This window comes from Vanacampus margaritifer, chromosome 1, assembly GCF_051991255.1.
Source record: "Vanacampus margaritifer isolate UIUO_Vmar chromosome 1, RoL_Vmar_1.0, whole genome shotgun sequence".
NCBI lineage: Eukaryota > Metazoa > Chordata > Actinopteri > Syngnathiformes > Syngnathidae > Vanacampus > Vanacampus margaritifer.
Genome location: NC_135432.1, coordinates 38,086,252 through 38,098,722, shown reverse-complemented (window position 1 = coordinate 38,098,722; position 12,471 = coordinate 38,086,252). Strand labels below are relative to the sequence as shown.

Genomic DNA, 12,471 nt, shown 5'->3' with positions numbered 1-12,471 from the left:
AAAGTATTTATGAATTACAAGTATTGTTCATCTACCTATGACAGTGAGGTATTGGCAGTGAACAATTAAATGCTCTTCAATTACCGGTAGATGGCAGAAGGCACAATAAAACTGAATAGCCACGTGTTGTCGACAACAGAATATCATGGCTTTGTGCGAGTAAATCAGCTTGCGTGCACTGTGATTGATCTAAACTGGTTGGAATGATTTGCGAACACTGCTTGGAGACATTACACCAAGTCATCGTGTGGATAAAAATGTTTGTAGTAGGACGTTCTAGGAGACCAAGGGACCTATGGTAGGACTGAAATCACTGCTGAAGGTGATACTTGCTTCCCATTGGAATGTCTGACTTGATTGAGGTGGCTTTGCTGACTGGAAATACATTAGCTTAAGAACACACGCCAAAAGAGAAGTCAAATGTTTTATTCTTCTTTTGATGAATGGTGTCCATGTTGCACACTAATGTGTGTCAGACATTAAACAAACTAATACAAACATAATAAATACAACAATATTATCACTATTCTCACATTTAAAATAGAACATTAGGTCTACTCTAACAATTTTGATTTGTCTTTAATTCTTGATGATTTGAAAACCCCCCAAAGGAATCATGGGGGACAGAGATGATACAACGTGGAGGAACCAGTTGAATGTTAATGGTTTCCATTTCCACAACAATCTGCCTTCCCTTGCAGGAAGTCACGTGATCACACAGCATTTTGCTAAATGAAAAGACCTCTCTGCGTGTGCGTGTAGAGAAATGATAAGGTTTCAGTACTGTCATTTGGATCACAATCTTGTTTAATCTATTTCCTCAAAGAAACACTGTCATTCTATTCATCTTTGCCACCTGCCCCCTCTCAAATAGATTTCCGACACTCTCTGCAGTTGATGAATCATTTGAGGAAGTATGGCTTGTCAAAAAAGAAAGTTGTCGCATGAACAAAGCTCAAATACGACTGTGGAACGAGGTCAAGACAATCGAGCGTCAAAGTTTCTCACAAAGCTCTCGACAACAAAAACAAAACTACACAAAAAAACAAAAAGATGTTTGCAAATGTAAAGTGAGTGATGAAACTGTGGACGCTTGAAAGCATTTTGCATTAGCAACATGCTTGTAATGGATGAAAGGACATGATGGGAAAATCTGTGTAAATTTCGTTCCATTAGGATTAGCAATTGAAGATCAAAAAACAAAAATGTCTGAATATTCTGTATTAATTTACCACAAAACAAAAGCCTGTTTTTCAAGTTTTAATTTTAGGCTGTAATTATTATTTTTTTTATAAAATAGGAAAAAAGCTCTTAGGACTGAATTCTATTTTAATATTTAATTGGCCAGCCGACACGGCTCGGAAATTTGCTAACACACATCAGTACAGATACAAAAGCTTGTTAGCCACCTCAATCAGAATAAAGCTAGGTCCAGATGTGCTTTCTACAATGCATAGAGACAAAAACAGTATAACTCCGCCTATTCGTGATTCGGCACAATATTCACAAATGTGTTTATTTATTTTTTAGATTTTTTGCAATCTATCCACATTGCCACTTATTTTTGAGATACCCATCTCTATTTTAGAAGACAAATAGTATAGCTTATGAAAAACGTTTTGGGGTTAAAAAATATAAAATAAAATAAAATTAAATAAATGCAATTCAATTATAATAACAGAAGTGAATTTGCACAAATGTTTGGTATTTGCGGTTGAGCCAGGTTCCTATGCCTGCGAATAGCAGGGGACCACTGTATATTCAGACAAAGACACTGAAAGTTTTTTTTTTTAAGCTAACTGATAAATATTCCAATTATAGTTACATTATAGACATGGATATAAAATGCAGACTCTCAGCTTTTATTTGAGGGGATCCACATTCAAATTGGATGAAGGCTTGAGGAGTATCAGCTAATTAACATGTGCCACTATTTTAAAAGGGACCAAAATCTCTAGACCTAGAGTGCAAAAAAGTTGAACAGGCATTTCAAAACAAGGCTTAATTTCAAGACTTGCTCAACTGTCAAACTCCTCTGATGGCAGGCACTCGCATGCAAAGAGAGAAGTGTTAAACTCCCTCGTGATTATATTGCGACATAACTTGCATTAGTGCATGAACATACTGTATTCATTTAAAAGGAGAAATAGACTTGTTAAAGAAAGCGATCCCATAAGTGAAGATGATCTCTGTGTCTGGATTACAAGCCGGTCTCCCTATCCCAAGACGCCATTCAATTCGGCTGTAAGGTAAAGGTTAACCAACATTGTCATCCGTGCGTCTGTTCAGTTTTGTGCTGGAGGTTTAAAATATGATGCATATTCTACTTTTTATTGGCTTCTATGTGCATTTTATAAAATGACATTAGAAGCAAAGAATTCCGGTTATCACGCTCGCCACACGTCGGCTAAAAACACATTAGCCAATGATGCACAATGTCTACTAATCACTCATTTCCATACACTTTGACTACAATTTTAACGGTTGGGCTACTGGGAAATTAAAATAGAGACCTTAAGAAAGATATTTTAATTTTCTTTAAAGACCCAGTGTGTCGTCCTTAGCACCATCTTGTGATCAAAGAATAGCATAAAAAGCACGCACACTACGGTGGCTCAGAGAGACTATTTTTCGCAAGCCTACCAACAATAATTTTTTTACGTGAGCAAACGAGCATCTCGGCGAGCGACTGCGACTTGGCAGCTGTTGTTAAGCCCGGCGAGCAACGCTGAAAGACAGAGCGAGCCGGAATTAGTCGGAGCAGCTAACAAGAACGGCTAGCGGGAGGAGCTAGTAAAAAACAAAAGCTAGTAAAAGCTTGCAAGAGCAAAACAGAAAGTGACAAGCGATGGATCGAATCACGGGAGTTAGTGACAACCACCTGCAGGCCCCAGCTGTGGAAGGTAAGCTGTGAGCGACCCAATGGGTCTGATACTCGATGCAAGCACCACCCGGGCTAACTACAGTCGCGAAGTTGTCCTCTGGGCATCCGTAGCAGGAAGTTGGTGGCAAAACATGTCAGCCTCTTGTATGTTGAGACTACATTACAACCATGTAATATAATTAGTGATTACTAGACCTACAATTATATAAATAAATACAAATATGTTTATGCAATTTTTATTTTTTTTTGCATACTAAGGTTTTCAAAATGAATGAATTATTAGTTCACCACTAGATGGCGTTAGGGATCACTGAATGTCCCTTTCAGAAATCTCAAATTTTTTTGACCACCTGTTATATTTTTGACAATTACTCATAGTTAACCTTTACGACATGTGGACACTTTAGCAAAAGACAATCTTAACAGATATTCTTGCTGTGTATATGTGTTCAAACTGATTCCGGCCGCTCGGAAAGACGTTTGGGCCGCTCTGATCTCAAATCCAACACGTTGGATTGTTTTGGCCCGACTCCTCACTGTGTGCGGTATGCCCCGAGGACAAACCTGTTGACAGTGACGTCGGCCAATCAGAAAGCGAGGCGGCGAGGAAGGATGTTCATGGCGCAACAAAAAGTCTGTGATTGCGCTGCCTCCACTCCTTTGACCAGCAGCATTTCTTTTTATATATTTTCTTTCTGCTAAAAGCAAATAAACTATCACCACTAGTCCACCATATTTGTTTACTCTGAAGTCATGTTTAATGTCCAGAGCTTTTGTGAGATTTCCCGTCTAACCTGGAAATATTCATGATTGAAATTGTTTTGTGTATAATGTGTTGATTTTGCCATGTGGTTGCACACAACACTGTGCGTTCAAAACTGTTATACCCGTGATTTTTTCTCGTCATGTGCGGGGTTCTCTCAAGAGTTCGGAAGTCTGCTGACAATTTTAAAATCTTGCAGTGTTTGAACAAGGCTTAAGTTTTCATTGCTTCCTCCTTCAAATTTATTGTTGCCCGAGCTTTAAAAACGGTCACCAGTTTAAAACACTGCAAATCAAGTTAGGAATACAGGTAGGCCTCAACTTACGAACATAATGGGTTCCGAGAGGTTGTTTGTAAGTCGAATCACATTTAATTTAAAGTTAAATTTTATGAAATTATTTATAACCCTTTTTTAAAAAAAGAATACAATATGTTGAAAATAAAAAATGAAACAAATGATATACAGTATATACTGTCTATATAGTGTATAAATAAAATAAATATCATTAGTACGTGCGCCATGGCTCCTCTGCCGTGCATCACAGGACAGTGAGGTAGATGAAATTACGCAAATGGCGCGGTGTTGCTCTGCGGGGTTGTGGCAGAGAGGGGAACTACAGTACAGTTACTGTACCATAATGTATGATGTGGCGCGCACTTAAAAATATTAACTTGTGAGAAAATACGGCATTTATGGACATCAGTCAGCCTTTCTTTGTATCTGCGAAAGGTTCGCAAGTTGAATGTTCGTAACGAGAGGACTACCTGTAATTATCCTGGGCTGCTTTTGCATAGCAATGTGCATTGGTTGTCAAGAGCGAAAGTGTTCAGCCATTTTGTGGCCTGCCTGAGCAAAATTTTCCTAAACTGAAACACGTCGAGCATACTGAGTCAGTTAACATTGAATGGTTGCCAACTCGATGTGAAATTGCAAGGCACTGGAAAAATAGTATTTTTTTCCCTTCAACATGCAGTGCTCGCATTTAAAAATTAACTTTTACTCTATAACCTGATATTTGAACAGGTATATTTACTACACCGAATTTAAAGATGCATGCAGAGCAAGAAACCCCGTTCAACATTTTGATCTGCAACAGAGAACTAACTGGCTTTGCATCTAATTTCCTGCAATCATTCAAAGCATGCGTTGGGAGAATTTCACACCCCTCTGTTGAAGTTCATCACTCCTCCACATGAGTGCACTGTTGACAAAGGTGATCCGAGTTACATCTTTGACGTCTCCATCAGAGATTCTGAGAAAACTCGCGTTTTGCTTTTATTCTTCACGTCGTAACGTTGACTTCCCGTGGCCTCATAGACAAAAAACATAAAAAATAAAACGAGTGATTACCACCAAAATTTATGATGGCATGTGCAGACGTGATAACTATAATCGAAACAGGCAATATGTTAACATCAAAAGCGTGATGATTAGGGGTGGGGGAAATGTCATATTCTTAGATGCATTCAGACTCGTCCATGTCTGAATCGAGCCACAAATGTCTACATTCCGATTATTAAAATATGTTAATAAACGTATACAGAAGGTTCAAAATATTGCGGAACTCAGAAGCGCTGTACCGTCATCTCCCGTACACTTTGGGGAGAAAACAAACATGGATAATGCCAACCTCGCCGTGAGATCCAAAAAGCTGCTTTTAATTTAAAAGCACGTTCACGTGACGGCAACAAGATCAGTCCACATTCACTGTGACGGCAGAGAAAAAACCTTATCGATCATGTAAGTAGCATGTATGGGAGCATTTTGTGTGACTAGTCTGTGACTTGTCAAGAAAGCTACAAACATTCAATAAAGTACCATGCCGGCTGAACAAAGGCTAAATTCAAAATAAATCTCAAGAAAGAATACATTGATGCCATGCAATAGCTTTAGTAAGCTTTTATTTTGGAGTTGGCTTGCATGGTGGCGTAACTGGCTGACGACAAGCTTGACTTGCCTTCTACACATTTCGGATTGCCTTATCGTAGTTTTTCATAGCTATTACATGCCAGCATAAACACGTTACCATCCCGAAATCATATCAATTGATAATTTAGGGCGCTAAGAAAAAGTTTATTACGCCGTCATTGTGTGATTGGTCTCCGGTGTTAGCGGCTAGTCCAGAGGTGGGCATCGAGGGCCGGAGTACTGCAGGTTTTGCATGTTGCCCCTCTCCAACACAGCTGATATCAGCTCATCAGCAAGCTCTGCATAAGCCTGATAACGATCCTGTTGATTGGAATCAGCTTGTGTTGGAAGTGAGAAACCTCCAAAACCTGCAGGACTCCGGCCCTCGAGGACCGAGATTGCCCACCTCTGCGCTAGTCGCTAGCAGTAAGTGCACAGCTGTCTGCTTTTAAAGTACCGGTAGTCCGACAACTGCGGCTTTGTTATCTTTCTTTGCCCCCTTTTTTAATGATGTGAACATGGGCTAGTTTGTCATTCACTCTCCATGTAGAAGGAGTATGTGCCTTAAATTGCAGTTTGAGGTATTTTTATTTCTTTAAAAAAAAAGGAAAGAAAAAAAAGATAATTAGAATCATTTTCATCCTCATTTTCTTTATAAAATATTTTTTCCTTTAAATAAATAAAAACATTCATCTTAACTCTTTGACTGCCAAAAACGTTAAATAACGTTTAGTAAAATCCTACGGAGGAGCACCAAAGACGTTCACCAAGTTTTTTTTTTGGGGGGGGGGGGGGGGGACAGGTGGAGGAAAGCCTTGGCCAGCTGTGCTGAAAGTATCAAGCAGATCTAGTTAGTATAATGCCTATTTTTGGCCCCTAGATGGCAGCGATGACTCTCTTTGGACAAGATTGGGTAGGCGTCAGTAGAAGACGTGAGGCGGAGCTAGAGTGTTGAGGGGACAATGGCTGAGGAAGCCCTAATGGCGACCGGTGGCAAGCAGCTCACGCTTGAGCATTTTTTTCAAAGACGAAAAGCATCGACCAATGCTAAAGAGCACATTGATGACGACGATGATGATGATGGTGACTCCGAGGTTGACGCCGAAGTTGGAAGCGTTGACGCGGCGGCTATGATCACGTCATAAAGCCTCACCGGCTAGCGATGCTAGCGCCGGAAAACGCGGCGCACAACCGAGCACTTCTGCTCAGGCGGACGTTCAATCGGACGACAAAGAGTGCCCAGAGTCCAATGCATATTCATCGGAGGAGTGGGTACAGTCTGATCACGGAGAAAACACTGGTTATGGACTACGATGCCACCATGAATGGAGCGGATAAGATGGATCAAACACCACCGTAATGTCACCGTATCATGATCCTGAGAGTAGACTTGATGGCAACATGGCCAAACACACACTGCAGTATATACTTGCTATTCCCCGGAAAAAAAGGCCGGCAAGAAAGTGTATCGTCTGCACGCGATGGAGCCATCGCAGTGAAACTAATCTGTTGTGCAAATCCTGCTGCGTCCACTTGCACGCAGGGGAGTGTTACAAAAAGAAAAACTGTATTTGAAACATCCACACAATTGTAAATAGTACCACGGTTGCACACATTTGTAAATAGTTTGCCAAATTGTTACACTGTTGAATGTAAATAAACGTATTTTGCTATCAAAAAACACTTTTTCATTGTTGGTGGTAGTGTTTTACAGAAGTAAAGCACTGTTTAGGTGTTTGTGGCATCATTCATGGGAAAAAAAAGGTGTCAAATTCACTAGAGTGCATGAAATAATATCGTTTCACAAAAAGCTTGATTTCTCCGTTTCAAAACAGAGCATTTGGGTGAAACTAACCATTTTCTATTGTTGATTACTGAAAAACGGAATAAGGTAGAAACAAACTTTTTTTTCTGATGAAAGATGAGAGTTCAATCTTTCATTTGGTAGTATGTGTGTTTCCATAGTCCAAACACAAAATTTTCTGTGGACCTTGAAAGATTAGTCAAAATGCTTAAATCGGCTGGCACTGACAGCATCCCTTTTCTGAAAACGTCTGGCAGTCAAAGAGTTAATGTCAAATATGGCTTGTGTTCCTACATTCTAAATTGACATATTTGACCATTTGAGTTGAATCTTATTTAATGGAAACAAGTGTTTTATAAAATTAAAAGGAAGACAAAATTCTATTTCTTTTTTTTTGCTGATCCCAAAAATGATTTGATCCATGATTCAAATCCGTGATCTGACCGAACCGTGAGGCTTTTTTTTAATCCATTGCACCAAGTGATTAATACTTCGTGAGATGAATAGAAATGAGTAGTGTAAAAAACTGCATCAATATACATAAATTAAAAATGGATCAAAAATCGTTTCATAATCGAATCGTAGCCCCTGAATCGTAATCGAATCGTGAGGTGTCCAAAGATTCCCACCCCGAGTGATGATGCATATGCATATGAATGTGGCAATGCTTCCGACGTAAAAATTAAGCCTATCCAAAATATTGCGAGTTTTGTTCTAATGTTTTCAGACTATGATTAGCATGTCTGCTGCACATGTACTCAAAGTTTGGTAACAATCAATGGTGTTTTTTATTTTATTTAATGAGATATAGTTGCGGTTTCTGGCATGTTATTATTGCACACTGGTGGAAAGAAGATTAAAAAATAATGGTGATGTACTGCAAAAGTGATTTGCCTTGATTCTACTGGTCCATGGTGTTCCGTTTGGACATAAACCAATTGAAAATAATGCTATCAGACAAACCTCTTCCTTACACATTTTCTTCCTCGAAACAATATGTAATTCCCCATGTTATGTAATGGCAAATGGATCCTGTGATTGATAGTGGTCATGGTCTGGACTGATTGTGGTGGCTAACAAGGTAATAATGTATCTTTACTGATGCCCATTTGCAAACTTGGGTTACATGAACCCGACCAATTAAATGTTCGAATCAAACTCAGTCCTATGGTAATTTTTCTCTAATATTAAAAAAAATCTATATATATATATATACACTTCTGTTTCAGTTTTTTTTGATTTCCAATTGAAAATAGAACAATTGAATGATAAACCGATTATGGAACATCGAGAAACCATGGAGGTAGAGAACTATGTGTGTGTGTGTGTGTGTGTGTGTGTGTGTGTGTGTGTGTGTGTGTGTGTGTGTGTGTGTGTGTGCGTGTGTGTGTGTGCGTGGGTGTGTGTGTCTAATATGTGTCAGTCCGGTAGCTTTGGTGGGTCTCAGCTGTTAGCTGCGTGGTTTCTGTGGCAGAGGACGGCTGCATCATGATGGGCTCGTTGCTTCCATCTGCAGGAAAACAATCCGCGCATAGAAGACACGATGAGTGTTTGTTCCAGTGAAGCTTCTCTTTTCTTCATCAAAGCATTGTAGGCATTGCTCACCCCTCTCGTCAGCAGTCATCTGGGCCTCCAGATCCTCAGGGGACACATAGAAATCGGGCTCCTGGTCCATGGGGGGCCGAGGTTTGCATTTGCCGCAGCAGCAGTTGCAGCAGCAGCAAAGGCAGCAGCAGAAGTAACAACCAGTGGACAAGCAGCAGAAGACAAACAAGGCCTGTGGGGACCAAGGTTATTTTAGTTAACGAAAACTAACAAAAAACTCAAACTAAAAATTAAAAAACAACAACTTTGTGAATGAAATAAAATAAAACTGATTTAAAAAAAAAAAAAAAAATTTATTTATTTTTTTACAAAAACTAAACTAGCGGCACGGAGGCTGACTGGTTAGCACGTCCGCCTCCCAGTGCAGAGGACGTGAGATCGAGTCCGGGCTTTGGCCTTCCTGGGTGGAGTTTGCATGTTCCCACATTCCAAAGACATGCATGGCAGGTTAACTAAACACACCAAATTGTCCATAGGTGTGATTGTGAGTGTGGATGGTTGTTCGTCTCTGTGTGCCCTGCAATTGTCTGGCAACCAGTTCAGGGTGTACCCCGCCTACTGCCCGAAGCCAGCTGGGATAAGCGGCAGCGCCACCCGCGACCCGTGTGAGGACAAGCGGTTAAGAAAATGGATGAATGGAAGGAAAACTAAACTAAATTTTAGTTTACAAAACTAACAAACTATAATGATGGCGAAAATGACCTTTTTTTAGTCTTTGGTAATTAATCTAATGCATGAGCCTGTGTGGATGATTTTAAATGTAATTTTAAGTACATTTATTTTGATATTTACCTAACTAAATAAAAAAAATTAAATGAAATAAAAATGAACAAAAATGAAAATTCCCAAACTATAATAATCCTGGTCGGGACAGCGTATGCAAGACACTAAAGACCAACAAAGAGATGCCTCTACAGTACTAAGGATGATGTTTTTTGTTGTTTTACTTCATATGCAATTAATAGATAATGTAATCAGTATCACACATGCACATAAGCACTTATAAATGCATGCACGCACACATACAGTGTGTCAGAAAATTTCAAGGACCGGTGTCACAACAGACTCCAGAATCCAAACTACAACTGGCACTTTTTCCTCTTCTATTTTTCAGACAACAATTATCTCCAGAGTATAAGCCGCACCACTCAAATGCATCCCGAAGAAGAAAAAAGCCTACACTTCGCTCTGGAGTATGAATCACATTTTTGGGATAAATTATTTGACAAAAAACAAGACTAAAGGAGTAGAGCTTGGGCTAGCATCACAAATCCCGTTCTCTAAACGCATTGACAGCAGTTAACTTATTCAAACCCAAAAATCTGTAAATACGTTTTTTAATACTTTGTCCTTCACTCCCAAAAACATTTATATGGGGGGGGGGGGGTTAAATGCAATTCCTCCTGAAGACTTTGATGCAGCTTCTGATATAAAGAGGTGGCTTAGAGCAATGGTAGTTAGTTTAAAAAAAAAAAAAACGGCCAGCAGGTGGCAGCAGAAGACATACTGAAGACTTTGATGCAGCTTCTGATATAAAGAGGTGGCTTAGAGCAATGGTAGTTAGTTAAAAAAAAAAAAACGGCCAGCAGGTGGCAGCAGAGTATAAGACATCAGCCAGGCTTGTGTTGCAAACAGCTCTTTTTGCCTGTGTTTTGAATAATGATTAAACTTAGCTATATTCTAATGCTAATTTCAGCAAGACGGAAACTGACACAAATATACTTTTTTTTCCTGATGAAAGAAGATATTCTAATCTTTCTTTTGGCATGTTCCATGTTTTTATAGCAATAGAACACAATATTTTGTGGGCCAAAATCCAGTAAAACAGCCGGGAGCGAAGGGAGTTGCCTCAGTGAAAATGGCTGGGAGTCAAAGAGTTAATGAGTTCCAGTTGGATTCAAAAAAATTTACTTTAAACTTTGGAAAGTTTTGGTGCTGTTAATAGTAAACCCTTGTTGTGGCTGCTGCCGCATACTAAATGTGGCAATAAAGCAGCAAAAGTTTAGCATATGGTATCTGCCACAACGAGGAATTGCTAGTTACAGCACCAAAAGGTGCAAAGACCAACCAAGATTCCACCTTTGGCCACAATGTGACGCAGGATCTAGTTAAGGTAAGCTATTTTAAACGAAAAAGAAAAACCTTTACATTGTTAGAAGCGTAAATTTCTAAACAGAAATCATTCGTTTCCGTCAATGCGATTAGAAAACGGGGATTTTGGGTGCCAGTCCAAGCTCTACTTTTACCATATACAAGTTGCATCTGAGTTGTTGTGGCAGGACCAGACAAACTAAGAAAAAAAGTGTGACTTAAAACTTAAAATAAGGTAATCCCCTTAAGTATAATGCACATTTCCACCTTTCTTTGCTCTTTCCATGCCCTTTGTTACACCTCGTCTGAATTAGTGTAATGAGCTTCATTTAGGAGTCAGCCATCCTACCACAACCGTCACCAATTAGTCCAAAATTCTGCTGCTTGCCTCCCAATCGGTGCTCATAGAAGGGAGCACATAATTTTGGCCTCCATTAACATTTTAGAGTTCATTTTCAAAATTATTATATTTGTTGTCAAATCTTTCCGTTCCTTACCTCTCTGAGCTCCTCCCACCCTACGCACCTCCCTGCTGCCTCAGTTCAGCGGACCAGATGGTACTGGAGGTACAGAGGACTAAGCGGAGACTCAGAGGGGAATCAAGCTTTTTCAGGGTTGCCGGTCGTTTCCTTTGGAATGACCTTACATTAAAGGGTTTTTCCTGTGTACAAAATTCAGAGGCGGCCACCTCCACCTAATTTGCTCCTCATCTCTAGCCTGAGCCACTGATATCGCTCATTTGAGCTCGGCAGCAACGTGTTTTAACTGCAGTTGCAGTGTTGCGCCACTATAGAGGCGCTATATCAACAGCAGTGCACTGGAAAGACCTGAAGCAGCAACCGAAAAAAAAACAGCTTGCTTTTTTTAAAACTTTAATGTACCGAAAAAGAAACAGATCATGGAGCAACCGTTGCACACGCCCATTTCCTGGTTGCAAAGCAAGAGGTGGTGCGCTCCAGCCATCGCCAAAGTCATTAAAAAAAAAACACAGTATACAATAAACATAATAGTGTTTTACAACAACGCTGAACTATATTTACAATTTATTATGTACTAGTGGATGAATTTTTAATGATGGTAGTTCAAAAAAATTGGCAAAAATTTATGGCAACTTTGTATTCATATAATTTTTCATTTCTAGTCTCTGAACATAAAATGGCTGTAGGAGGGCGGCCGATAATGGTATAGGTCACTGCCGATAATGGTATAGGTCACCGCCGCGAGTACCGATACCTTAAAATAAGACTGGTATTGGCACCCATCATAGTCGGGATGATACCACCTCTGCCTCATTTTGATTAAATGTTCAACAAGGCCCCTCTCTATCCACTTTTAAAACAAGTCTAAAACATCTTCTCATTCTTTGGTTTTTGACTCAGCATCAGAGTCAGCATTGTTCCAGTGTTTTATGGTTC

General features: G+C 39.7%; 1 protein-coding gene across 1 annotated transcript in view; it reads right to left on the bottom strand.

Moving 5' to 3' along the window:
* Positions 1-411: 411 nt before the first annotated feature.
* Positions 412-12,471, bottom strand: part of LOC144040080 (dnaJ homolog subfamily C member 5-like) — a 25,793-nt gene continuing 13,733 nt past the window's right edge. Inside the window, exons 4-5 of the mRNA XM_077553890.1 lie at positions 8,966-9,137; positions 412-8,870 (exon numbers count right to left, since the gene is read on the bottom strand). Of these exons, the coding sequence (XP_077410016.1) occupies positions 8,770-8,870; positions 8,966-9,137 (273 nt within the window). The 3' untranslated portion in view covers positions 412-8,769. The remainder of the gene's footprint in view (positions 8,871-8,965; positions 9,138-12,471) is intronic.